At 38.5% G+C, this 27,053-nt stretch overlaps 1 protein-coding gene and 1 long non-coding RNA gene across 4 annotated transcripts in view; both read right to left on the minus strand.

Moving 5' to 3' along the window:
- Nucleotides 1-27,053, minus strand: part of RSRC1 (arginine and serine rich coiled-coil 1) — a 162,167-nt gene that overhangs the window by 57,188 nt on the left and 77,926 nt on the right. For all 3 annotated transcript variants that reach the window (XM_081911295.1, XM_081911296.1, XM_081911297.1), the window contains one exon: nt 19,985-20,036. In XM_081911295.1, coding sequence (XP_081767421.1) covers nt 19,985-20,036 — 52 coding nt within the window. The remainder of the gene's footprint in view (nt 1-19,984; nt 20,037-27,053) is intronic.
- LOC309370813 lies at nt 23,042-23,789 on the minus strand. Its single transcript, XR_014168698.1, has 2 exons — nt 23,677-23,789; nt 23,042-23,467 (listed from the first exon to the last, which is right to left on the minus strand). It is a non-coding gene; the product is annotated as an uncharacterized lncRNA (long non-coding RNA).

Raw genomic sequence — 27,053 nt, forward strand, 5'->3', positions numbered from 1 at the left:
ATATGAATAGTTAAGCGGGATGGGCTGTGAATAGGTCAGCTCTAAATCCCAAGTAAATATCTTGTTTATATCCTGAAGCCCTGTTTCATCCTTGCCTTGCCCTATTCTTCATTCTATCAGTAGGGTCCCTTCTGGTCTGGTCTAAACACAGGGCCACTTCACCCTATCGATCGTCTTTAAATCCCCAAGAATAATAAATTTCAAGACAACACAGCACAAACTGACTAAAGCCCTTTAATTACAAAACTGCTGAAAGGAAATCATTGATCAATGGCATTATGGGAAAATAAACTGCCCCCCAAACCAGATCAAAGTCAATGAAATAGCTGACTAGCTGCCCCATTTGGGACTTTTGCTAGATTAGTGCTCATAGACAAGTAAAAGAGGCTATACTAACACATGCTGCTTAGTTGCTTTTTGAAGCTCTCCCTGGCAGGTGTCACGCTCTGAGCATGGTTTTTGATTACTCTAATTAAATATAATATTATCAACAGATCTTCATATTGATCTCTAAAACCCCTTTATAAATAGAAAATTAAAAGCCCTGAGAGAGGGCCTCAGAGGCTAACAGGTAGGTTTAATGATTTCATCATATCAATTTTCTCTGCTGCTTCCTGCTATCAATATCACAATTAAAATAAGTTCTGATTTTAGAATTTGTGTAAGAGAAATTAGTTCTTTTAGCTTATGCAACAAATAATGCTTATTTCCATAGAGAGAAAATATTCCAACAATAGTGAATGAAATTTGCTGTTTAAATGTGAAGTATTGCAATGAAATAGTCTTTATTATGCACTGTTATATTGCAAAATAACCTATAATCCCTTACTCCTTTAACCTTTAGCTTTCACAAGGCCCATTAACTGCTTGCATGTACACCAACAGTGCATGTGTATTACCTTTTTATTATTACAAATTCCTTTTTTTAAACTAAATTCAGATCTCAAAGCTTTACTTCAGCAAAATGATTTACTGTTCTTATTTGTAATCACAAAACCAGAAAAATAGATATCATGCCATATATTACCATAAATACCCTCTTCTTTTTTTAGGTATTGCTTTTTTCCTGACAGAAGTCTGCTCTGCTACAATAGTCCTGCTCACCATGTTATCTCTCTTCTTATTCATTTAATATTCCCTCAGGTAATTCTCATTGCTAAAACCCAAATGGCATCAACCTGTTGTTTAGCACATCTATAAAAAGGCTAGCCTGCTGGCTAATTTACCAAGGGATTGAAGCCCTGAAACCACTTCAATCTGTTACTTTGTTTCCATGTAAAAGGCTCTACCCATGGCCATGAACCTCCCATGTGAAACAAACAAAAATGCTCTTTTCAAGAAAGAAAAATTCAAAGTAAAAAACATTTAATGCATGACCCTCAGATACCAAATATACTACTACAACAACTAAGTCAATCAATATAAAAAAGGTCAGTGCTTGCAACAACTTCACAATTTATTTTGCTTTTTTTATATTTACAACATTGTAGGTGCCAGATTCATACATTGCTAAGTCACAAAGGGCTAGTAATTGCCTTGCTGACTTCAACAAATTACATTTTAAGGATTACTGAGCGTTATTTAAGAGATGCATTTTATCACTAATTGTGAATGTCCACCCACTTTTGCAACTGGTTTCTCCTCCCTCAACTCCCCACTATGAGCCCCCCCCCCCAAAAATCTGCTTGTTCAATTTCAAAGATCTGGAGGATTTCAAGATATCTGGAGAAGATTTTGGAGATGCCTATTTCATAAGCACATATCTAATCATGCTACACTGGATTTCACCCTAAGTCTTTTTTATTTGTTTTAACTCCACACTAGAAATACCAAAATGAATCTGTTTCAGTAAATATAAGCACAACTGTGTAACAGGTTTTAAAAGGGGATACATTCTGGAATACAAAATCAATGCTAAAGGAGTGGCGTGGAGCCAAAGCCTTAGGAGAAAAATTAATGCTTGTTTATTATTTACTTAAGGCATTTGTATACTGCCCTTCCTAAGCATTTATCCCAGGACAATACAGAAGGCAGTTTAAAATCCAAAACAATATAAAATATCCTATGAAACATTTTCATAATTTTGAGTAAGGGAATAACCAGCACATTGACTCTTGTCACGTTGTTTCCAACCAATTTTGGCAATACTTGATAGAACTTTTTTAATGCTAGTATTCAAATATGCACTGTCACACACCCTCTGTCCTGATGAGGGTTTGCCTGGCCTTCTCAGCCATTTTATATTACCAATCATAGCCCACAATCCTAACATGAGTATATGATTCTCAGCATACCTACACCAGATTTGCACTAAGCCACCACAATTGCCAAGCCACCCAAAGAAATGGGCCGCACACCTGCAAATGAAATTCAAACAACTAGAAGCAATTCACAATCAAGAGAACGTTGCATGTTCATAAATAAAAGAAGGTAAACTCTGCCTGCTGGTCACTGGGGGTGGCTTTCTAAATAATATTTATACAAGTTATAGAAAGCCAAATCTGGAAATCCACCACTGGAATCTATGCACATATAGACACAGATGCGGTTCATAACTGCTGTTCCAAAGGAGCTCAGTTGTTTGGGGTAAAACCCCAATATACACAATCATATTTTCAAATACAGATAGGTAGCCGTGTTGGTCTGCCATAGTCAAAACAAAAAAACTTCCTTCCAGTAGCACCTTAAAGACCAACTAAGTTAGTTCTTGGTATGAGCTTTCGTGTGCATGCACACTTCTTCAGATAAGAATTTTCAAAGTTTACAGTAATACTAATTTAAATGATTTTTTAAAAAAGTTTCTTAGCTTAGTCCTTCAAATTGTTATGGTTTATCCCCTTGACCCCCAACATGATTCATGTTTTAATAGCATGTTTTCACTTATGGGGTGGAGCTAGGTGGCTTGGATCAAAAGGGGCATATAATCTCAGAAGAATAGCTGTTGACACAGGTAGATCAAATTTCTAGAAAAGCTTTGTTTATCTCTCAGAAGGCTCTGCTGAAGCGTGATAAGCAGATACCACATACAGTATGGATTTTTACTTCTATTTTTTTGGATCCCCGCCTTTAACACAAGTTGTTGTCATATTTCCCCTGCTTTTTAGGTTACAAGAAATACTTTGAGATAAATTAATATGATACAATTAAGGAGATGAACCCAACACTTGGTACTCCCCATATTCTTTTAAGAAATAGGAACAGCAATTCTAGTCTATTAAGGAATGACAAAGATGTGGTTTTAAATGAGCGCTATCATTCAGATTACTTTTTTAAACTGTTTATTGTTCCATTGAAAAAGGAAGAGAAACATTAAGCTCATTGCTTCAACTACTACATGTTTCACCACTCGATTAAAGAAAGTAATTCAATCAGTTTGCATTTTCTCGGGAAAATCTCATTCAGATAAATTTTACTGCCATCTTTCTAAATAGTAAATAATTATTATTGTCTCAAAATGAATTTTTGCTTGCCAAGGGCAAACCATTGCTGTTATTGTAGAGCTCTGTCAGAGAAAACAAGAAGTTAAAAAGGTTATAAAGATACCATTAACATCATGGGTCTGCTTTGTCAGGACTCAAAAGTGCTTAGTAATTGAGGCTTTTATTCAGAGTGTATTAGGACCCATATAAATGGCACAGTTAATATGATGCTTTAGGCTTTATTTTGTTGCAACCTGGCATAATCACCTACAACAGCTGAATACTGTAAATTTATCTGCTGGAGAGCACAGCTCATTCTATCATCTGTTTCTAGCTGGAGTCTTTGAAGAAAATGTTAATAGCATACGGCTTAAAGGCACATTTTAGATTCAGCCAATACAAAAAATAGCAAAGTTTAAAATAACTAATTTGTCTAAGCAGCATGCATCTCCTCTGGAATTATCAGGGCAAAAGAGGGACAAATGCATTTGCCTTAATGGCAGAAGCTCATATTTTGTCAATGTTTGAAATACGGTGGTTAAGAATATAAACACACAGTGAAGTGTGACCTCAGCAGACAAGTTCAGCAATAATGATCCACAGCAACCAACACATTACTGATCAACACCATACACAAATATATTCATGGGCATCTTTCTGCTTATATACATACACCGTTGCTATAGCATGTACACTACATTGGTATCTGAGTGCATTGCATAAAAAGGCCAATATAAATGTAATAAATCACTCAATAACCGAAAGGTATAAAAATGGCCATAGAATCAGAAACACAGTCGTACCTTGGAACCTGAACGCCTTGATACTTGGACGTTTTGGCTCCCGAACTCCGCAAACCCGGAAGTGATTGTTCTGGTCTGTGAACGTTCTTTGGAACCCAAATGTCTGATGCGGCTTCCTGCAGCCAATCAGAAGCCGCACTTTGGTTTCCGAATGTTTTGGAAGTTGAATAAACCTCCGGAATGGATTCTGTTCGACTTCCAAGGTACGACTGCAATTCGAAACTAGGTGGAAGGGAATATTTGTACCAAAGCCTAGGCTCAGCTGGGGAGAGAGAAACTGGATAATCTTTAACTTTTATTCAGAGGAGATCACTGGAGTTAATAAACTTGACTTGCATTGAAGAACTATATGGGGCAGGAATTTATGGCTTCTTGTGTCTAGGTCTGGAAGTTTTGGGGAAAGGTTGAAATACACTAATAGCATCAGCTTTGGTGTTACTTTGGGATGTGAAGGTGTTAGCTAACTTATTGGTAAGCATTTTGCTCACTTGCTCATTTTGGTAGTTTTAAGTAAATTGTTTTGAGTTATTAATGTAATGTTGCAGTGATTTTATAGTTTTTATGTTTATTCTATAGCAATCATGGACCCCACAAACTTGGGCAAAGGAGTAACTTTCAACTTTGCAATATGTTTTCACAACCAAAATAAACAATTGTGTTTTGTTTTGTTTTTAATTTTAGGAACAGTGCTTGTTTCACCTCGCCTCAAAACTATGCAAGTATAGATAATAGAGTATAGTGAATAATATTTGCTTGTCATTTAGGGGATGAATTTGCAATTTCAGTGGTCTCCATGATAATGTGCACACTCAGGCTTTTTCTTCACATGCAATATATAGAGCAGGTTTCACAATGAATTTAAGCATCTAACAAGTATACTAAAAATCTGTAAAAAATTTTAATGTGCAGTTTTATTTTGGCAACAACAACATCAAAAAGATTCTATCAAAGCAACTTTTAATTGCAGGGTTGTGGGTTAGAGCCCCATGTTGGACAAAGATTTGCATTACAGGAGGTTAGACTAGATAATCCTTGTGGTCCCTTCAACTCTATGATTCTATGTTTCAATTCTATGATTCTATGTACAATTTCATTCTCGGGCATCTATCGTAAGTGTGTGTGATATATACTTAAATGCAAGGAAACCCACCAGCTAAGATCAAATTACACAGCTGAGAGGATGGAACTTTCAAGAACTGATATTTGAATTTCTCTGCTTTCCTCTTCCCTCACTGTCCCTTTCATCTTTCATATCATATCTCATTTGATACTAAGTCTGGGGGCAAGGAGTGTCATATGTTTTAACCTTTGTACCTGTGATATGGGTTTACCAGGAAATTTAGCACTGGAAAAAAATCTGATGCAAATTAAGCTAATTTGCATCAGCAAATGTTCAGTTTGCACCGGAAAATTTTCAGATGTCCAAGACAGTAATCTAATTTCGTATGCTTATTTCCTTGTACATAGTGAGCACAGCTAAGAACATGGATGCTTCCAGGTTTATCTACTATTTTATTTCCAAATGGTATCCTGCACAGTGTTACTAATAAATTTATGAAATAGAAAATATTACTCCAAAAATAAAGCACAGGAAACATATATTCGGGGGAATTCTACCCTACATCTCTACGTTTTACAGTGCTTATAAATGTTATCTGCTCTTTTTAAGTGAGAAAAACAACAAAAGCATCTCTTATATCTCATGAACCTGTTTTACAGATTGCTGATAATCCAAAGAGACAAGAGGAGATCTGTTTGTGTGGCTTTCCTGGGGGCGGAGGAGAGACAGGAGACCAACAAACTGCATCTTAAGTGCTCTAGGATAACTTTTGCAACATAAAACAGATTGCTTTTAGACACAGGTTGTGTATGGATAAATAGAATGATATTTGGAACGCATTTATAAAAAATACGATGACTTATTAATAATTTTATACTTGCTAGAATAACTGTACTACTTATATACCCATGTGTGATATTGTATTTTTTTCTTTTCTTTTTTAATCTCTTTCACTTTATGTCTCACTGAAAATACTAAATAAAATAGAAATAATAATAATAATAATAATAATAATAATGATGATGATGATGATGATAATGTGTTCTTTAAATTCCTTCCTCAAGCAGGAGAGATTTGTTATAAAGACTCTGCAGTTCTGATGGTGGGGGAGCGAGGACTTAGGAGGATTTTGTGAGGCCACAGTACAGATTACAGGCATGGGGGAAACCTAGAAGTATTAGCACTGCCCAGAAAGCAGGGATTCTTTGAAGAGACTGGCTATCTGGATCATTTCAACCTGGATTTAGGCCCCCTTACAGAACCGAAGCAGCTTTAGTTGTCCTGATCTTACTTCTTCTCAGAAGCTTTTCTTACCACTGAACATAGCATTCTATTGCAATACCCCTGTATTGCACTCAAGGACACTGTTTTACAGTTGTTCTGATCCTACTATAAGGTTGGGTTCAGAGAACAGCATTGGGAAAGTGTCTCTCTGCCCCCTGACACTTGTGTTATAGGCTGCCACAAGGCACGATACAACTACAGGTGCTATTTAACTTTTATATGAAGCTGCTGAGTGTGTGAATATTAGGTGGGACTATTAGGGTGTTCCTGGTATGCTGATGATGCCCAGCCCCATTTCTCCTTAATGTCTGGAACTGATGCCTGGCAAGATGGAAATACTATGGATGAGCAATTCTCATGTCTGGGAAATAGGTCAGTTGCCTATTCTGGACAAGGTTGCACTCCCTCTGAAGTTGCAGGTACACAGCTGCAGGTACACAGCTTAGATCACTCCTGGATCTAACTTTCTCATTTGAGGCTCAGATTTCCTCAGTGTGTCAGCTTTGAATCAAGCTGGATCAAGACCTCAGTGGTCAGCTTTGAATCAAGCTGGATCAAGAGAGCTTGGTCAAGCACTGGTAATCTTGTGGATAGATGACTGTAATGTGCTGTGTGTGGGGCTACCCTTGAGGCTAGTTCAGAAGCTGCAGCTGGTGCAGAATTCTGCAGCCTGGTGGTTATCAGATGTTGGATGCCACCAACATGTAACACCTGCGTTGATGGAGCTGCCCTGGCTGCCAGTACACTACTGAGGCATCTTCAAGGTCTTACTATTAGTGTATAAAGCTCTAAACAACATGGGGCCAGTGAACTTAAAACATTGCCTTATTTCTTCTACCCAGATGGGGCGGCGGGTAGGTCCTTTGCTTTGGTCACAGTCGAACACTACCCATGGCTAAAGATGCGGACACACAAGGCTATGGTATTGAGCAGTTTGTTTTCATTAACAAGGTAAAGGTAAAGGTAAAGGTACCCCTGCCCGTACGGGCCAGTCTTGACAGACTCTGGGGTTGTGCGCCCATCTCACTTAAGAGGCCAGGGGCCAGCGCTGTCCGGAGACTCTTCCGGGTCACGTGGCCAGCGTGACATCGCTGCTCTGGCGAGCCAGAGCTGCACACGGAAACGCCGTTTACCTTTCCCGCTGGTAAGCGGTCCCTATTTATCTACTTGCACCCGGGGGTGCTTTCGAACTGCTAGGTTGGCAGGCGCTGGGACCGAGCAGCGGGAGCGCACCCCGCAGCGGGGATTCGAACCGCCGACCTTTAGATCGGCAAGTCCTAGGCGCTGAGGCTTTAACCCACAGCGCCACCTGTGTCCCTTTTCATTAACAAAGCAAACAGCAAATACATTTTCTGAAGAATGAAATGAAGCACCATGAGTAACTGTCACCATTAGACTGACCTCTGGAAAAGCCTCAAGAATGGGAATTTGTAATTATCAAGTGACTTACTTTGCAACCCTAGCACTTTTTAAACATCATTTTTGAATGACTAATTATAACAGACCAAAACTACATATTCAACTAAACACACATATTAAGGAAAGAACCTATAACATACTTGGAAAGAGAGAAAAGGCATTAAAATATTTACAGGCTTGAGATAGTGGCTTTTTATGCAAAAGCTGCAGTGAGTAATATGAGTGTTTTGAGAAAATATGCCTTTGCAAATGTACAATGTAATATCTAAAGATTTATTCAGCCAACACCTCATAATCAACTCTAAATCTGAAGGGACATAAATGCATTTCATCAGAGATGAAAATCTTCAGTGACTGCTAAAATGAGAATCAAAAATTATTACAATCTAGTAATTTGGCTTGCAGCATGCATTAATCAGAAATCATAATAAATCCACATGCTTCTTAGACAGCACATTAGTCAAACAGTTTTGTATGATAACGACATTGACTAATGGGCTCCAACTTAGAAGGGTCAATCATAAACTCATCAAATGCTTCATTTAATTTCTTAATTTGGACAAACACAATTTGTTTATGGGAAAGATATCAGGTGTTCATGAATGAATAATGGCTAGGAAACCAAACTCCATTAATCAGCTCTTGATTACAAATGACTCCAAGATTGTTTATTCTAATTTCATTCATTTGGGTCAACAAAGAAAATATGAGCAAATGAAACTATTTGGTAAAAAATGGCACTCTTATTTCTCTGTATTTAATGAGGTAGTGATAAATACTGTTCCAATAACACAATGATTTTATTACCTGCGTTAAAAGCATTCTTGTTCAACAGAGAAATTAGTTCAGATGATTTATAATGAAAGTACAGAGACATAAAAACAAAGCTATCCTTTACAAGTAAATAGGTGTACAACTGCATAAGATTGTTCTGTTCTCAACAAGACCGACTTTCTACTGTAAATTGACTGAAGCAAAACCCAAATGTGTCGAAGCCTTGCAAAGAGACAGGGCAAGCAGAGATAATCTAGCATGGATGAGCAGAATTTCAATTACTATCAACTGCAGACCAGATTATAGTAGACCATCAACCATGCCTGGCTTAAGAGCAAGAAGAAATCCTCATCTGTCACAGCTTCCATGCCTGATATGCTACCCGATCCTCCCTTGCATGCATTTCTAAATTCATGAGAATTTGTGGCAGGAGGAGGACTTTATTTGGGGGCCATGAGCAAATTTGAAATGAGTGAGTGGCAACAGCAGCCAGTCCAGCCAAATTTGACGTGATAGTGAGCAGCAGAACTGGCTTGCTGGGAATCTCTCAAAATCTGGCACGCCTCTAATTGGGGCAATGTGCTTGTAACAACAGTGGTAGGACGGGCTTCTCACCCAGCATTTCCCTGGGTCAGTTTGGGTCATTCCACCTGGGACAAGAGAAATGGCCACATACTAAGTGACAGCAGGGAGGCATAACAACAGCAGCCCCAGAAGCATAGAACATAGAAAGTTGTGTTGCATGGAGTCAGACCACTGTGTGCATCTAGCTTAGTACTGTCTACATTGACTGGCAGTGGTTCTCCAGGTTTCAGGCAGGGTACACTCCCAGCCCCACCTGGATATATGGGGGATTGATGCTCTACCACTAACCTGCTCTCCCATTGCACTAGGGACCAGCTTCATCTTTTGTGAGGATAGCCTGTTTCCCCCCCTAAGTTTCCTGCTGTGCTTCTAAGTGAGGAAGTTGTATACAAGTGAACTGAGTTCTCTCCAACCTGTATCATGTACCTGTGTGAATGCCTCTGTGTCTTTGCAGATCTGGCTATCTCGGGGATCCTGCAGGCCTCTTCCTTGAACATTCAGGTTCAGTGAGGGGAAATGCTTGTGGAATGTTCTCCCAAGGAGGTTCGGCTGGCACCTTTAGGCGCCAGGCAAAGAGGTTCCTCTTTAACTAGGCCTTTGCATATGGACATCCAATACCCTTTTAAATGTGCTGTGCAAGTGGAGATTATTGGTTTGTTGTTCTGTTTTTTATTATGTATAGGTAGATGATAGATAGATAGATAGATAGATAGATAGATAGATAGCTTTTATGTTGTGAACCGCCCTTAGATCTAGAGATATAGGGTGGTATACAAATTTAATAAAACAACAACAACAACAGGTTTCCTGCTCTTTTCCTTATAGAGATACAAGGAAAAACATGCAGGCAGTATTCTGCCCAATAATTCAGCATGAGGTAATCCTGCTCTGTTTCCATAATTCTAGCCAGTGAGTTACAACAGAACTATGACTGCTGAAGGGCACTTTCAGGTTTAATTGCATTAAACATTGCAAAGTTTTATTTAAAAAATCAGTAAGTTTTTAGAAAATATCATTTTGAATAGATCAGTGATCTAAAACGTTTCCCTAAAAATATTCTTATTCTCTGAGACAGAAGCAATAATCACCATTCCATAGTTTAAGATGCAGATTTTGACAGATTTCACATTCAAAGAGCAAATAGTGTCCCTATACATTCATAAATTTTATGCATGACCATGAGAAAGAGACCGTGTACTGAACAGACTGCATATTTTAAAAAAATAAACAATGATGCGGACATATACACTATAAAACTGTGACCAAAATGTCTCCACTATTGCTTCTTTTGAATAAAAAAACTGAAGGATGAGAAGCATCCAGGGATTTACAGGGAAGTTACATCGCTGCAAGTTTTAGGGTTTTAGAGAAAGAACAGTTGTTTTTATAATAAATGGTATTTTGTGCAGATAATAAGAGTTATTCGAAAAAGTAATGCAGCTTGGAGACAGAAAATGCTCAAAGCTTTAACAGAAGACTTCTCACTTCTCCTCCTGTTGAGGATCAGTCCCGTTTCATGGAAAAACACAGAGAACAGGAACAATAGAAGTGTGATGTTTCTTTGAGTTTCCAGTGCTGACTACTTGCCATGTATCTTCTGGCCTTGGCAACGGGCTCCCTAGCTCCTAACGCTTGATGACTGAGGGAAGGAAGTCCTGCAAAAGAACGCCCTTCCACAAGTATTGGTCTAGTTGCCATCGTCTGAAATAATATTTCATGAATTTGGAGTGCAGAATTCAGCAGTGATGGTTGTGAGCTCTATCTCTCTGGAAATGGAGAAGGAGCCCTGGAGTGGGTGGGAGTGGTGACATGTACAAGGCAAGATGCCTATGGCTATCATGTCCAGGAGTTGGGACAGCTGCATGATGTCCACTGAGTGGGCATGCAAAAGAGGACTGATCATGGATACCCTCCTGGGAGAGAGAGATGCAACCCTGCTCTGTGTCCATCAATACTCCCAAGTGCTGAAGTTGGTGTGAGGGAGATAGCTCTTTGAGGAGTTGAAAAGAAAAGAAAAAAGGTCATTTAGATGGGCTAGCATCACGTGGAAGTGCCTGTGAGAGAGACGTAGAGCAGAGCAAGAGGTTGTCCAGGTAAGGGTATGCATGTACACCCTGAGGCTAAAGATTCTGCACTGCTGTGCCCATTGCCTTTGTAAATACACAGTACTAGTAATGGAAGTCATTGTAGGAGAAGCATAGCAGCAGTCAATGTCTTGTGAATAACAGGCTATGCAAATAGGGCTCCTTTAGGTCTCTTCAGGCTAGAATGTCTTTTGGGTGGAGAGCCTCTCTGATGGAGGATAGCATCTCCATCCTAAGCTTCCAGTGGGGTCACAAACTGGTTTAGAAATTTGAGGTCAAGCGGTTTGAATCCACGTGATGGAGTGAGCTCCCGTTGCTTGGTCCCTGCTCCTGCCAACCTAGCAGTTCAAAAGCACATCAAAGTGCAAGTAGATAAATATGTACCACTCAAGTGGGAAGGTAAACGGTGTTTCCGTGTGCTGCTCTGGTTCGCCAGAGGTCATGCTGGCCACATGACCCGGAAGCTGTACGCCGACTCCCTCGGCCAATAAAGCGAGATGAGCACCGCAACCCCAGAGTCCGTCACGACTGGACCTAATGGTCAGGGGTCCCTTTACCTTTTACTGAATGCCAAGATACATCCTTTTTTGCTACCATGAAGAAAACTGAATAAGCACCAGAGAAGGTATCTTCTGAGGAAACTACCTTTGAAGAAACCTGGCGAGTATCCCTCCTGCTGGTGACAAGTGGAAGGAGTCCAAACAGCTGCTGGAGACCCTGGTGAGTGGATGGAGGAGCATTGGGAGTGATGGGTCTGCTGGGATCATTCTTGGAATCTGGGACAGTTCCATGAAGGCTCATGAAAGTACTGGAAGAGACCAGAGGAATGTCTGGGGAAGCATATTTTTTTTCCTTTTCTTTGTGAGTGAATGAACTTTTTGTTGCTGGTATTTTGACCAGCACTTCCTTGAAGTCTGCCTCCCACAAATTTGGGTACTTCACATTTAGATGATTCAGATGCTTTATCAGCAAGCACAGTCTTCTTGAGTTGTATTACTTCAGTGAGAGGAGGCTTGGATGTAGTCTGCTGAATATATGAACATTGCTGAGGCAGAAAACAGCAGCGGGGGGGGGGGAGCCTGGAGCAACTCAGAAGCCTTGTGGGCATCTTGGTCCTTAGAGGGTTGAAATGGAGGGGGGCACCTGAGCCATGACAGCAACTTCCATGTATGAGGATAGGGTCTCCTGCAGAACTGGCTGAACTGAAGAGCACAGTGCTACTCCAAAGTGCTCTCTGCCCCTTGCCATGGACACAAACAATAGAATGAGAGTAGTGATCCCTTCTTCAAAATTGCCATGGCCGCCATTTTCAGCCGCTGATAAAGGCAGGAGAATCTCAAGCAGCTGGACACTGACCATGGCTGTCATTCAGTGCTGCCCTCCATGGGCTTTTTGACTGCCCAAAGGCACTTTGAAGCACAAGGCAGGAGGAATTTTCCCCATGGAGAAACATGGTTCGAGAGAGTCCTATCCTCTTGGAGTGGGACAGGGAAATGAAGGCGATCGGGCAGCTAAGGTAAACGGGGCTCTCGTTTTTTAAAGAGCCAGACACTGAGGTCCACCTCCAAGGGCCTTCTAGCAGTTCCCTCACTGCGAGAAGTGAGGTTACAGGAAACCAGGCAGAGGGCCTTCTCGGTAGTGGTGCCTGCCCTGTGGAACGCCTTCCCATCAAATGTCAAAGAAATAAACAACCATCTGATGTTTAGAAGACATCTGAAGGCAGCCCTGTTTAGGGATGCTTTTAATGTTTGATGTTTTATCGTGTTTTTAATATTGGGAGCCGCCCAGAGTGGCTGGGGAAACCCAGCCAGATGGGCGGGGTATAAATAAATTATTATTACAGTTGTACCCCTGGTTACGTACTTAATTCGTTCCAGAGGTCCATTCTTAACCTGAAACCATTCTTAACCTGAGGTACCACTTTAGCTAATGGGGCCTCCTGCTGCCACCATGCTGCCGGTGCATGATTTCTGTTCTCATCCTGAGGTAAAGTTCTTAACCTGAGGTACTTCTTCCAAGTTAGCGAAGTCTGTAACCTGAAGTGTTTGTAACCCGAGGTGTTTGTAACCTGAGGTACCACTGTGTTGTTGTTGTTGTTGTTATTATTAGGTAAGAAACAGATGGAGAATGATACAAGGCAGCTGTGGGGAGAAGAAAAAAGTAAAGAAAGGAGTGCTCAGTAAGGAGTGAGTATGAGCAAGAGGGGAGGAATAAAGTCTTCTGTTTAAGCTTTAGGTATTTCCTGTCTTCAAGCTGTACAGGAAGCTGCACTGTCTGTTTGAAGACCTCTGTCATCCACGAGAGAGATGCATTTGGCCTAATTTTATAATCCTATGCACTCCTAGCATATTCTTGCTTCTGAAGAATAATACTTAGGACTGAGCTGTATATACACAAAGTAGGCACTTGTACAGAGAAATGAAACAAGTAGTATTTAAATATAAAATATGAAGCAAATGAAAGACCTTTCCCCACAGAATAACAATTTTTTCTTTAAAAAATAATAAGGGATTCTTGTTGTTCTGAATCACCATCTCCATTGCTGTGCATTAGCTGAACAGTCAATATATATATAATTAATTTTCTTGGCAAACTTTGCTAAATACAAATAGATATAAATAACTTAAGGTAACCACAAATTTGTATTTGACTTGAGATCAATGACAAGCATGCAAGATTCAGCTGCACATAATTAGCACACATTTGCATCAGAATAATTTATACCATATGTTACAACATTTGCAAAATCCTATAGTTATAATCTAAGCATGAGTTACTTTTATTTGGAGCTAGAAAAATTACAGCTAGAACAGCAATTCTGAAAAGCTTGGGACCAATTCTGAAATCAGTAAGGTCAGTTGGAAAAATGATTTAAAACACACCCAATACCTCATTCTTTAATAACTAGGCCAACCCTGTATAATTGTTAATATCTGGAAAATAAAAAGTTAGACTTTACCCACCACTATAAATATAGAATATTTGAGGTATATTTTCCTTCAAAATACTGCATTATAATTCTGTTAGTCATCTAGACCTAATATAAGTTAGGTTAAAGTATTAGGATTTCAGATAATTTCATAACTGATTTGTGGTGTGCCTTTTGATTATAGAGATGGGACTGAAAAATGGGCTTACCATGAACCAGTTCTGTGAGAGGACCACCATAATCTCAGATCTCATATATGCTCCTATCGTATTTCACATGCTGCCTGTAACCCATCTGTGCTACAGCAACCAAAGCATATTGCTAAGTTTTTCCAATGGAAATTAATTTCAAATTCGATCAATTTTAATCTTTATATTTCAAAATATGGAGCCGTCAGGCCACTGGCCAGTTTAGCCCAGTATTGTCCAGTATGATGGGGAGTGGCTCCCAAGGCAGTCAGGCAGAGGTATGGCCCATAACTTCTTACATAATTTTTAAATACGGGATTGGACTTGGGACCTTATGCATGCACAGTAAATGACAGTTGGGTTAGTGAATGGACACTTTTGTGTTTAGAGTACAACACACAGGCCCTCTCTTCACCTTTCCCATCAAGAAAGGAACTTCACCAGCTCAAAATCCATGGGATCACTAATTTTGCCAGAGGTTCACTTTGAGAGTGGAATGGGGTGCAGTAAGCAAAACTTCAAGCTCCTGTACCCACAATGGCTAGCCACCAAGTGTTGTTGCCAAATACCATTCCTCCATATTCCTCTTTTGCCTTTGCTTTGGTTAGACTGGAAAGGGAGTGGGGGAGAACCAGATTTGGCTCAATTTTCCAGTAGCTGATCCTTCTTTTAAATAGCTGGTACTTGAATCCTGGTACAATGGAGGCACTGTAGAGGAGTAGTTCCTGTGTCCAAGAAATTGGTCAACTGCACTCCCCCCGAAGTAGTGGTTTTGCAGTATGGGGTTGCTTCTGGATCCAGCTTTTTTACTCGAGGGCCAAGTGTTGCCCCAGTGCCCGGAAGCACCTTTTATTAGCTACAACTGGTACAACAGCCACAAATGTTCCTGGGCTGAAAAAGCATTAGTTCGTGCACTTCAAGATTGGATTACTGCAGTGCTCTCCACGTGGGCTTCCTTGCATTTGATTCAGAAGCTGTGGTTGGCGCAGAATGCTGCGGTACAATTGCTAACAGAAGCAATTGTTATCATACAACAACTCTGCTCAGAGACCTGCAAAGGTTGCTAGTTTGCCACTGGGTCAAGTTTAAGGTGTTACTCTTAGTATATAAAGCCCCTAGCAGCTCAGGACTAGTTTACTTGTGAGTTCGCCTTACCACCATATATGCCAATCCAACCGCTTCATTCTGTAGAACTGGCATGCCACAATAAACCTTCTGCATTGGTAGGAAATCAATCTTTTAGTATGGCACTATGCACACTTTGGAACTCCCTGCCTATCGAAATCACACAGGCATCTCCACTGTACTCTTTTAGGCATCTTTTATTTTGGCAAGTTTATTCACATAAATAGAATGTTAACATGTCTTTTAATCTGGTTTTCATCTTATCATTCACTTTAATTATTTTCAAATGTTTTAAATTGTTGGTTTTAACTGTGCTTTACAGATGCTATTGTTTTATTCTTTCTGTAAACTGCTTTGAGGTTTTATAACAATCAAGGGGTATTGTAAAATCAATCAATCACATCTTAATGCAAGCAAAACGCCACATTGCCACTCATTTTTCAGAACTGCCTGCCTCTGGGACAACTTTGAACTGCAGACTTGCAATTTTCCACCTATTTTATTCTATTAATAAAATTCAATTTTGGGGGAAAGTTTTCCCCTTGTATTTGTTGCTCCATCCCTTAAACTAGACATTTCCATTTTGTACAACGTACAGGAAAATTGTACTATTTCCCTGTTTGTTACCACCTACCTTAAAAATGGCTTTGCATAACCATTGAACACTGGAAGAAAAAGGCCACCCAATTTAACTAAGCAATTTTCATTAAAGGAAAAATAAGCAAGAATCTATAAAGTAATGAGTGATCCTATTAGTTCCACCAGACTAAAATCATACAGTCTACGTATGTGGTCTTCTAAGCCACATCTGTCACGAACCATTTTGGAACCATGGATTGTAGACCACTTATTAGGAAAGACTGAACAAATACAGATTTGTCGTTCTTAAGAATTATTTCATGAAAGACTGAAGACAACCATACAAGAAATGCCCTAACACATTTGCAGCAGCTAACACTAATATATTTGTATTTTATCTGTCCAATTCATTTATAGGAACATTTTCTTTTTTAAAAAAAATGTGATGCAGAGTTAACTGGAACAAACTGGCTATATAATCACAGGATAATGAGTTAAGCAGCCAAACAGGCAGATAAGCTGTCAAACAGCTCCATTAAATATAAAACATTCATTATTCCTCTGTCAGTTTTTACCACATATTGCTAATGTCATATTAACATCTCTATTCTGAAGTCTGCTTTAAACTATCAACAATTCTGTCTTTAAAATACAGTATTTTGCATGCTCTTTTAGAAACAGATTTGAAATGCAGATTCCACACACAGATCAGACAGGCATTTCAACTCAGGACCTTTGAAAGCTCACATCAATCAACTTTTGTAATTGTCTTTATAAGCAGCAGAAGAGAATCTTACCAATATGGCAGATTTTCACTATGTTTTTATATGGTAGTAGAAATTAACAGTTCACAAATGTTCACATCTATTTTATTTTTTTCAAAACCGCATTCTTAAATAAAACCACAATTATTCAAAATATGTTATTTTATAAACTATTAATAATTTCTTATCAGAATAGGAAATCCAATTTTTTTGAATGCTGCCTCTCAAGTGTTTGAGAGACATGGGATACATTTAATATACCAACAAGCACGAATCCTTTTATGGTTCTCTGTCATTCAATAATGAATTCTGGAAAAGAAATCAGAGACACCCAAGTGGTTTGGCAACTGTAAGTGACAGAAGCTATGCTAAATCCTCTGTTTACACTGGGGATTAGCTGAGTAGATTGTGAGCAGCAAACTGAGCTGTCCATGGTCAAGGGAACCTGTTCCTTGTCAGTCTATAGGGCACAAGGACAAAACATGGTCCTGGTAGGAAGTGACCCATAAACATATTCCAACGGAGGATTTATACAAAGCCAGTCTGCCTCATAGAAACTCCATATGACCATTAACTGGACTCCAAGGCTTGCCAGGAGGCCTAATTACAGGTCTACAGAGCCCAATAACAAAAGCTGAAGAGCTTTAGCCTAGGGATGATCTGCTTTATACTGACTTGAGAGAGTCCATATAGAGTGACAAAAAGAAAGAGGTTTAGCTTTAAAATTCTCCCAAGAGAGACAGCATTGTAACTAAGCTTGGAAAGCGCACATGCAACATACTTCAGATAGGCTTAAACATACTACCCTCTCAAAATTAACATTCAGCTACTGCCTGCTTAACATCTGCTAAGTTGCTGTGATATTGTTAGACTATGCTAAAATGGCTTTCTTCTGTCTAACTATTGAGAGGGATAAGTAAATAAAGTCACTCAAATATAAATTTATAGTTGATAGCAATAATCCTTTCTGAGTGGCAGTTCTTACGAGCACAAAATTAGTTTCTTTAACAACTCATTAAAAGCGGTTATGTGACTTTAGTTATTACCCTTACTGTGTAAATATATCTACAGTCTGTCATTAACATGAAATCTCTTACCAATATCCAAGCAATACAAACGAGATTTGTGCTCTTATAAACACAGATTAGTAGTTTAGGCTTCTTGAAGGCATACCTTACGTAAGTTCCAGAGTGACTGAGTAGTTATTAAACTTTATATAAAAATTACCTGAAAACACCATGAACATGATAAATAGACCAGGAACATGAAGTGCTTTCAAATACACAAGCTAAAACAAATAAACCCCAAAATACTATCCCCAAACTCTTTTATATGTGCCTTGAAAACCTTTGTCTGTACTTTAAAAATCAAACTGAAATACTCAGAAATTCAGACATTTTTGTTGAACACTCAGATATGCTAATGATGTTGCACACATTAACACATGCAATGGTTACTAAAACAGAAGAAACTTTGTGCGAACTATGAAATACCAGTTTTCCAAACTAAAGTATATGATTACATATTATTTCCTAGGCTAACAACTTGTTACTTGAATTCTAGAAAGGTTTAGTATTTCAAAACATGAAAGAAAACTTATGAAACATAAATGAAGATCTTAATATGTGTTATAACCATACAGCTAAATAGTCGTGTGTTTGTGTGTGGGTATAAAATTTTCACTCCTCACAGAACAAGAAAGCATAAAGAACAAAATGTTGATTTCCAATATTGTTCAACATAATCCCTAATTTTACAAAAGGAATCAAAGGGACCGTTTATGTACTTGTTCTTTTCAATGTTTAAATAAAAGTTAGGAAAGAGATTTCAAATTTCATGAATAACTTTAATGTATTTTCCAATCCCATAATTCATTTAAGAGTAATCTGGACCTAAGGTTTAAACTCCCATTTTAAGTTTTTTTGATTAAAAAGTGTCACAAGAACCTCAAATATGCCTTGAAATCTACAGGCTTCTGATCACAATGACAAAAAATTCATAGTATCTTTAATACATTCTCGAGGTGTTAAATTAAAAAATGAGGTGTGACAGCTCAGAGCAGTATAAACAAATTGTGCTTTTCAAGGTCTGCCCTGTCACATCTACTTTATAATTATATGCTTCAGAGACATATTAAAAGAATGGGAGAACAATGCATACGTTTCAAACTATGACGGAGAAGATGCTACACTGGAGAATGTGAGCATTTATTGGAAAATGGAAAAGAAAAGAAAGTTTTGCTTTTTAACAAAAGATTTCTGCAAAACAGTATCCCCTACAATAGTTACTGTATATTTCACCATTAGGTTCAAATACTAATAAGAAAACACAAAGGCAGAAAAGTAAAATATGTTCTTATATGAAGGAGTAGATAGTTTAAAAAACCTTCGGTTTTGTCTTTTAGGCTAAGGTATACACATTTTTTTTTAGATCATTATCTCCATGATCAGCTGCTCTCTAATGTTTTGTTGTAAATAGGTATGGATACCAATAGAGAACTGTAGCACCTCTATTAAATATATTTAAATGACAGTTCTGCTAATTGACCACACAATCCGAAGTATGTTTATTCAGAAGAAAGTTCCATTAAGTTCATTGAGGCTTACTCTCAGGTAAGTGTGAACAGGATTACAGTCTCATTTAGTTACTGTACAGCCATAATACTTTATGTATTTATTTTTACGAATTATATCACACCCTTGGTCAAAAGACCTCAAGGCAGGAAACTTTTGAATAACATGAATGAGCCAAAATATAAAAACAAAACATGCAATTTCAGTTAAAATAATACAACGCAGGTCAAAAGATTTTATAAACTCAAAGGCCTGGATGAAGAATAAAAGCTTCACCTGGCACCAAGAGATGGATAGGATCAGAGCCAGTCAAATCTGAGGAGATAAGGCATTCCAAAATTGGGTGCCATTGCTGAGAGGCACTAAAACAATATTATTGCTTCCATCCATTTACTTACCAGCAGCTTCAAGAACCAACTGTAATCTAGCTTTCGCCTGTTCAGCAGCGGACTAGAAAAAGGGAGGGAAAAGGAATAACTATTATTTTTTATTTATCAAATTTTCTCCCAAAGGAGTCCAAGACAGCAAACACCAAAATGATAAAACAGATGATACTATTAAAATTAAAATATAAACATATTTAAACCATCTAAAAACTTGTTATGCAGTCACATACTCTCAGAGCTGATAATTTCAAGGTTGGCAGGAACAGTATCTTCCAGCTGCCAAATGCCTGGGTAAACACAAATGTTTTTAAAATTCCTCCTGAAAGTTAGTAATAAGGGACACAGATGCATCTCACCAGGGAGGACATTCCACAAACAGGGAACCGCCACTGAAAAGTCCCTGTCACAGGGCAATGCCAACTGTGCAGGAGCCAGCGACACCACTAGCAAGAGGGTCTCCTCCGCAAAGCGTAGGGTCCAAGATCAGAGTTAGAAACTGATATATATAAGCTAGGAATCAAATATCACCTTAAACCTAGGTTACGGTCAACACAACAGAATGTCTATTCACCAGGGCGTTGGGCTAGATAACCCTTGGGGACTCTACAATTCTACAATTCATGAGCAAAACTACATTGCTTGGCTGTAGCTTGCTCTTACAACATCAACAACAATAACAACTATTATTATTATTATTATTATTATTATTATTATTATTATTATTAATACTTTTATTATATGCCACCCATCTGACTGGGTTGCCTCAGCCACTCTGGGCAGCTCCCAACAAAGTATGAAAAACACAATCAAACATCAACCATTGAAAACTTCCCTGAACAATTCACTTGTCCCAGTATGCAAGAAGGAGAAACACACACATTGGAAATGGAAATGGTATTAACAATGAACTAAGGCAAAGGTTTTAAACTATAGCCTTTGAGTTCCACTGGGTGACATGGGGAAAGGCTGCAGCACAAAGATACCTGTCCTCAGCCCTGCACTTACTTCACTTAATGTGATGATGGAGGACTAAGATGCCCAGCAATGGGTCCATACACCTTTTGCTGTGCACAAGTCAGCTGACTCAATGGAGATGTCATTCGCCAACCTTGTGCCCAGAAATTTCCACATAGTCACAACTGGACCTGCATCAGTAGCTAAACATGCCTGGCACCCAGGAAATTTCGAACAGTGCCCACGATTGATATTGGTGAAGGTTTGCTTTTGGTACTCAGGTCCCAAGCCATTGGACAAGGGGAAGAGAAATTTCATTACAATCAAATGGTATATAAATCTTGTTAAATCACTCACTCAATTAATTAATTGATAAAATATTGTCAACTTCTGCTCCTTGGGCTAGGGAGCAGCTGGACATGCAAAAGTCAAAGCTCACACCCCACACACATCTTAATGCAAGCAGGCATAAATCCTTGCATGAACAGAATATGTTACTCAGCCTTACATTGGATACAACCCTTATATTTAATAAATGTAAAAGCATGCAAATTTCATTTTTTATTAGCTAGCATTGAAAATTGTTCAAAACAATGCTTTAGTAAACAAAATAACAAAAATGATGTGACCTGTTTAAAGCTAAGCAAGCAACAACAATATATAAACATGTAATTGCAGAACTGCATCATCATTATCAATACTGACCAACAGCCAGAAATAGAATTCAGCATTCATCTTATGTATTGAGCCACAGAAATTGCCTTTATACTGCTCAACTGTAAAATACCGAACAGTCTGTTCCGATAGTCTAAGGTTTAGACTCTAAAACACTGTTTCAAGTGTACAAAAGCCTGCTCATGTGAGCAGTAAGAATGATTATTTCATATTTCTCTGGACATGTAAACTAGTTTGCCTAATGGTGCCAATTAGAGCAACTTAACTGGCTCTATGTCAGCAACATAAATTGTCTCCAGCTACACAAAACTGTGTCTATTGTAAAGAATTCGCAAGCTGACCTCATGCCATTTTGATAGTATGCAATGCACCAATCATGAACTTAACCATCACTATATTTGCCTGCCTACTTTTTTATGACTCCCAACAAATTTTGCATTTACATTACTAGTATTCTGAACAGTTTGCCTTCTGCTAACACAGCCTTATAAATCCAGATGTGAATATTGCAAAATGGACCCAGTAACCCCAAATGGACCCTATAAAATCAACTAGAAAAAAATTATTAGCTTGTAATATTACAACTGATTTATATAAAGCTTTATAATAAATACGTAATTTTAAATGGATAGCAGTAATTGTTTGTCTTACTGTTGGTCGTGCTAGAATAAATTGGGAGCAATCATTCTCTTCAGCTTTATTCTGTTTACAATAATTGTGCCAGTGTGGTTCAGTATATATAACAACAACAGCAGGATAAGGGGGAAATGAAATAGTGTTTGTTTTGCTTTTGTCCCCAAAGAAAATTCTACAATAGGTCACATCTGAAAATAGACATATTGATTCTATGATTCATTAGGCATAAATATGTTAGTTAATGGATTCGGCCTTATAGTACTTGCTGTATTTCGTATATATAACATAGTTGATATATAACACTTGCTCTATATACAAAAAGATATATAAATATTATTCTTTTTGTAAAAATTCCAGAACTTGGTGGTTTTCAACAGCCCCAGTGAAAAAACAAACATATGAAAGAAATCAATTTAGGTAATAAGGGCTCTTGGGGGGGTGGGATCCAAGTAGATAATAAGATGCAATCTGGGGAAGCTAAATAATACTACTTAAGTCCCAATAAAGCCAATATACTTTTAATGTCAATGCTAGAACACCCTAGGTACCCATAATCCCCACACAAGTTTTTGTGTATTGTTATATAAACATATATTTGTTTTTAATCTATAGCTTAGTTTGCATGTCATATTAAGGCAAGTACAGTGGTACCTCTGGTTACGAACTTAATTCGTTCCGGAGGGCCATTCTTAACCTGAAACTGTTCTTAACCTGAGGTACCACTTTAGCTAATGGGGCTTCCCGCTGCCGCCGTGCAATTTCTGTTCTCATCCTGGCGGCAAAGTTCTTAACCCAGGGTACTACTTTTTTTATATATAATATTTTTTATTAAATTTTTCCTTTTACAAATTTGCCATCTCAAACAATATTCACAAATTTCAACTTTTTGGACTTCCACCAGCTTCTCCACCAATCATCCATATTTTCCATTTTTACGCATTCTCTATATTTAGTATTGCTATTTAATATTATCCTTTCAATTCTATTTCTTTTTTACAATACATCTTTAACCTTCACAGAGCCTCTTTAAAACCCACTAGCGTTGTCTGTTCGTCACATATGCTTTTCAGATAATCTGTAAACTTTCCCCAGTCCTCGATGAACTTGTGATCCTGTTGATATCTGATTTTCCCAGTCAATTTGTCCAATTCTGCATAATCCATAAGTTTCATTCTCCACTCTTCAAGAGTCGGTAACTCCTCTTGTTTCCATTTTTGGGCCATTAATATTCTTGCCGCTGTTACTGCGTATTGAAAAAGTTTGTGGTCCCTTCTATTTATCTCTCTTCCTATTATTCCTAACAAAAAGGTTTCTTTACAAATGTGTATTTAAACATCTTCTTCAACTCATTGTATATCATTTCCCAGAAACCCTTTACCTTCTTACATTCCCACCACATATGGAAAAACGATCCTTCTTTTTCTTTACATTTCCAACACTTATTACATGTTTTAAACATTTTTGCTAACTTAACCGGTGTAATATACCATCTATATACCATTTTCATAATATTCTCCTTTAACGCAGTACGTGCAGTAAATTTCATATTTTCAACCCGGGGTATTACTTTTGAGTTAAGCAGAGTCTGTAACCTGAAGTGTTTGTAACCTGAGGTGTTTCTAACCCGAGGTACCACTGTAAAAGTGAATGTGCTGTGTGCTGGTGTACACTGCTGAAAAGTTCTTCCATTTCCCCTCTGCTCCTGACAGAGTCTGGCTTCTCATGACATCAAAACGCAAACCCAGAGTGCTAACCATCATTTGCTCTTGGCTTCCTGCTTGTGATTTATTTGGAGAAAGGAAACCGCAAGCCTGAGTTTGGAGTTTACAACAAGTGGCAGTACAGCAGAACCAGGGGAAGAGCGCTGTGGGAACTTTTGAGGACTAGCACGCTGCTCATTTGCATTAAACCATTGCTTGTTTTCAACTATGGTTTAATGGAAAGTGTGAATCAGGCATATGTTGCAAGCCTGCCTGGGGGCTATTATAGGCAAATGATGGGATATGAATCTTCTAAATAAGTAAAAATACCAACCCAATATGACAGGCTTATAAGCACAAGGCCAACACACCCACGTATACTCAGTAGTAGCCCCACTAGAAATCTGTAGGAACGATGAGCAGTAAGTCCTACTGAAAATTAAGAGAGTCGCATACAGTATTTAAGAAAGCAATTCATGTACATGAATGAAGAAATGTACAGAGATCACTTTTAAATAATTTCCTACAAGGATGCAATCTCTGTAGAGAACAAGTGGTAAGTTGTAGAGATGAAAGTTCTTCCCTAATTTCTCTCTTCCTTGATGAGACATGTAATGGAAATTCTCACAATGGGATATGTCTAAGCTATACAGGAAGTTCTCTCTTGAGATAAAAATCATATCACAAAATCATAGAATTGTAGAGTTGGGAAGGGACCTTGAGGGTCATCTAGTCCAGCCCCCTGCAATGAAGGAATCTCAGCTAAAGCATCAATGACAGACGAGCATCCAACCTCTGCTTAAAAACGTCCAAGAAAGGAGAGTCCACCACCTCTCATGGGAGACTGTTCCACCGTTGAACAGCTCTTACTATCAGAAAGTTCTTCCTGATGTTAGCTGGAATCTCATTGTAACTTGAATCCATTGGTTTGGGTCCTAGCCTCCAGGAGAAGGAGAAAACAAGCATGCTACATCTTCTGTGTGACAGACCTTTAGATGTTTGAAGAAGGCTCTAAGTCTCCTCTTTACCAGGCTACACATACCCAATTCCCTCAATTGTTTCTCATCAGGCTTAGTATCCAGACCCTTTGGTTGCTCTTGAAAGGCTTGTGCTTAAGTGTTTGTGTGTGTGTGTGTGTGTGTGTGTGTGTGTGTGTGTGTAAGAGACACTGCAGACTGGAGTCTCCTCACAAACAGGAGTCACAGATCTATTTACAAGTAAGAACATCAGCCTAAACGATAGGACAGCTGTCAGCTTTGAGAAGTGGGAGAAGTCAATTTCACTCCTAAAATACACACTCTCTCATGTGTGTGTGTGTGTGTGTGTGGGGGGGGGGGGGAAATGAATACTCCCATATGTAGATACATGCTTGCATGAAGGAGAGAGAGACTAGAAACTGAATGTATTGAGATAGGAGGCTGGGAAGGGTTTTAGCTTGCAGAGGTAGACAGGAGAGTGAAGCCCTTCTTGTCAAAGTATCTACGCATCAAGTGACAATCCAGAGTACCTACAAACTAGCAGATTTACTCGTCAGGAAAGGGCTCATTACAAGCTGGGATGCTAACTCCTAACCCATGTGTACATATAAAAATATGCATTGAACAGCAAGAGAATGTACAGAAATTTTAACTATTAGTTTGCACCATCGTTGCTCTTCAAATACAAAAAGGAGAAATTGCACTTATTCAGTCTATTAATCCTCAGTAAGAAGGCAGTGCCTGCACAAGCAGCTCCCTACAGCCAATCACAGGAGAACAAAAGGCAAAACATGGCACATTATGTATCTCATGTGAACTAAGGGGCTAGTGATCACAGCCATTAGTGATCACAGCCATTCATATATTACATATCACCTGGTTAAGTTCACACTGACATCAAGACAAAATTTAGCCTGCACTTCTACTGCATTTCTACTGAGTACATCTAGTACAGCAACTGATTGCAGTCACTGAAATAGTAAGGGCCAAATTAGTTTATCAGTGCCCTTCCATATTACATACATTTTCAGAGGTGCCTCCCATCTAGTAAGTGGCCGATATTCCATTTCTGGTTTAGGACCAGTGATGCTCATTTACGCCTTATTATTTATTTATGCTATTATTATTAGTTCCTAGTTTATAGCAGAGATCCAATATTAATCAGAATGTTTGGTCAGCATAACTGCGTAAATATTTTAAGACAGGCAAGTTTATGAAGTAGGTGAAGAACAAATCTGCTTTGCATTAAAGTATGTCTAATTATTTATGTAACAATTAATATTGTGCAATTAGATTTAGGAGTATTAACTGTCAAGGAAAAGTAATTATGAAGAATAAGCCAAAGATTTCTGTGATTCATTAGGGTTTTTTCTTGTTAATTAACTAGAAATTAATTATACTGAATAGAAGCTTTAATAAGAAAAAGGAAGGTTGCCTTGTTTGGGAATATCATTTAAAACAATGGATGACACTTGAATACAGCAGGGCATGTCAGCGGGGCACAGCATAAATTCAATTTTTCTCAGCTGTAAGAATCTTAAGTACTGAGAAAACAGCAAACTCTAATGTGGAAGTATCCAATGGAAACCTTGTTATATTTTTGAGTGTACTAACTATTTTGGAATCCACAGATTGCATGAGTAGAAAAGCCATTTTCATGCTTGCAAGTTGTAATGAGCCCTGGTCCTTTGCAAGTAGGAATTTGGGATTCAAGAAACTCTGATTCAATCTGAGTGAACTTGGGTGTTAGGAGATGGATTGGAGTGATGACAATGACGGCTGTTCAGTTGCTATTGTTACCAGATCTGCTAGTGTGTCTGGATACAGAAGTGTGTTTGTGTGTATGAACAAGTATCTTAGCTATGTATTTACAAAGAAAGCTAGTTTTGGAGAATTAGCAATACTACTCTTGGGATCCTTCCCAGAGACAACAGCATGCACACAAACAGACTACATTGGCTTTGAATACCTTCCTTACTCTGGGGGATTTAGACTCCTTCTTGCCACGACCCTCTCTTTGTTCCCTAGCATGTGAACTGTGCTTGCTATTTTTCTTAGAGACTAGTTAGGATACTACTACTGGGAGGCACTTGCCAGTGTCTTTCCAAAGGGGAGATCTTTCTACTTGAAACCAAGGGC

The sequence above is a fragment of the Podarcis melisellensis genome (genome assembly GCF_964234715.1).
Source record: "Podarcis melisellensis genome assembly, chromosome: 5".
In the NCBI taxonomy this organism is placed as follows: domain Eukaryota; kingdom Metazoa; phylum Chordata; class Lepidosauria; order Squamata; family Lacertidae; genus Podarcis; species Podarcis melisellensis.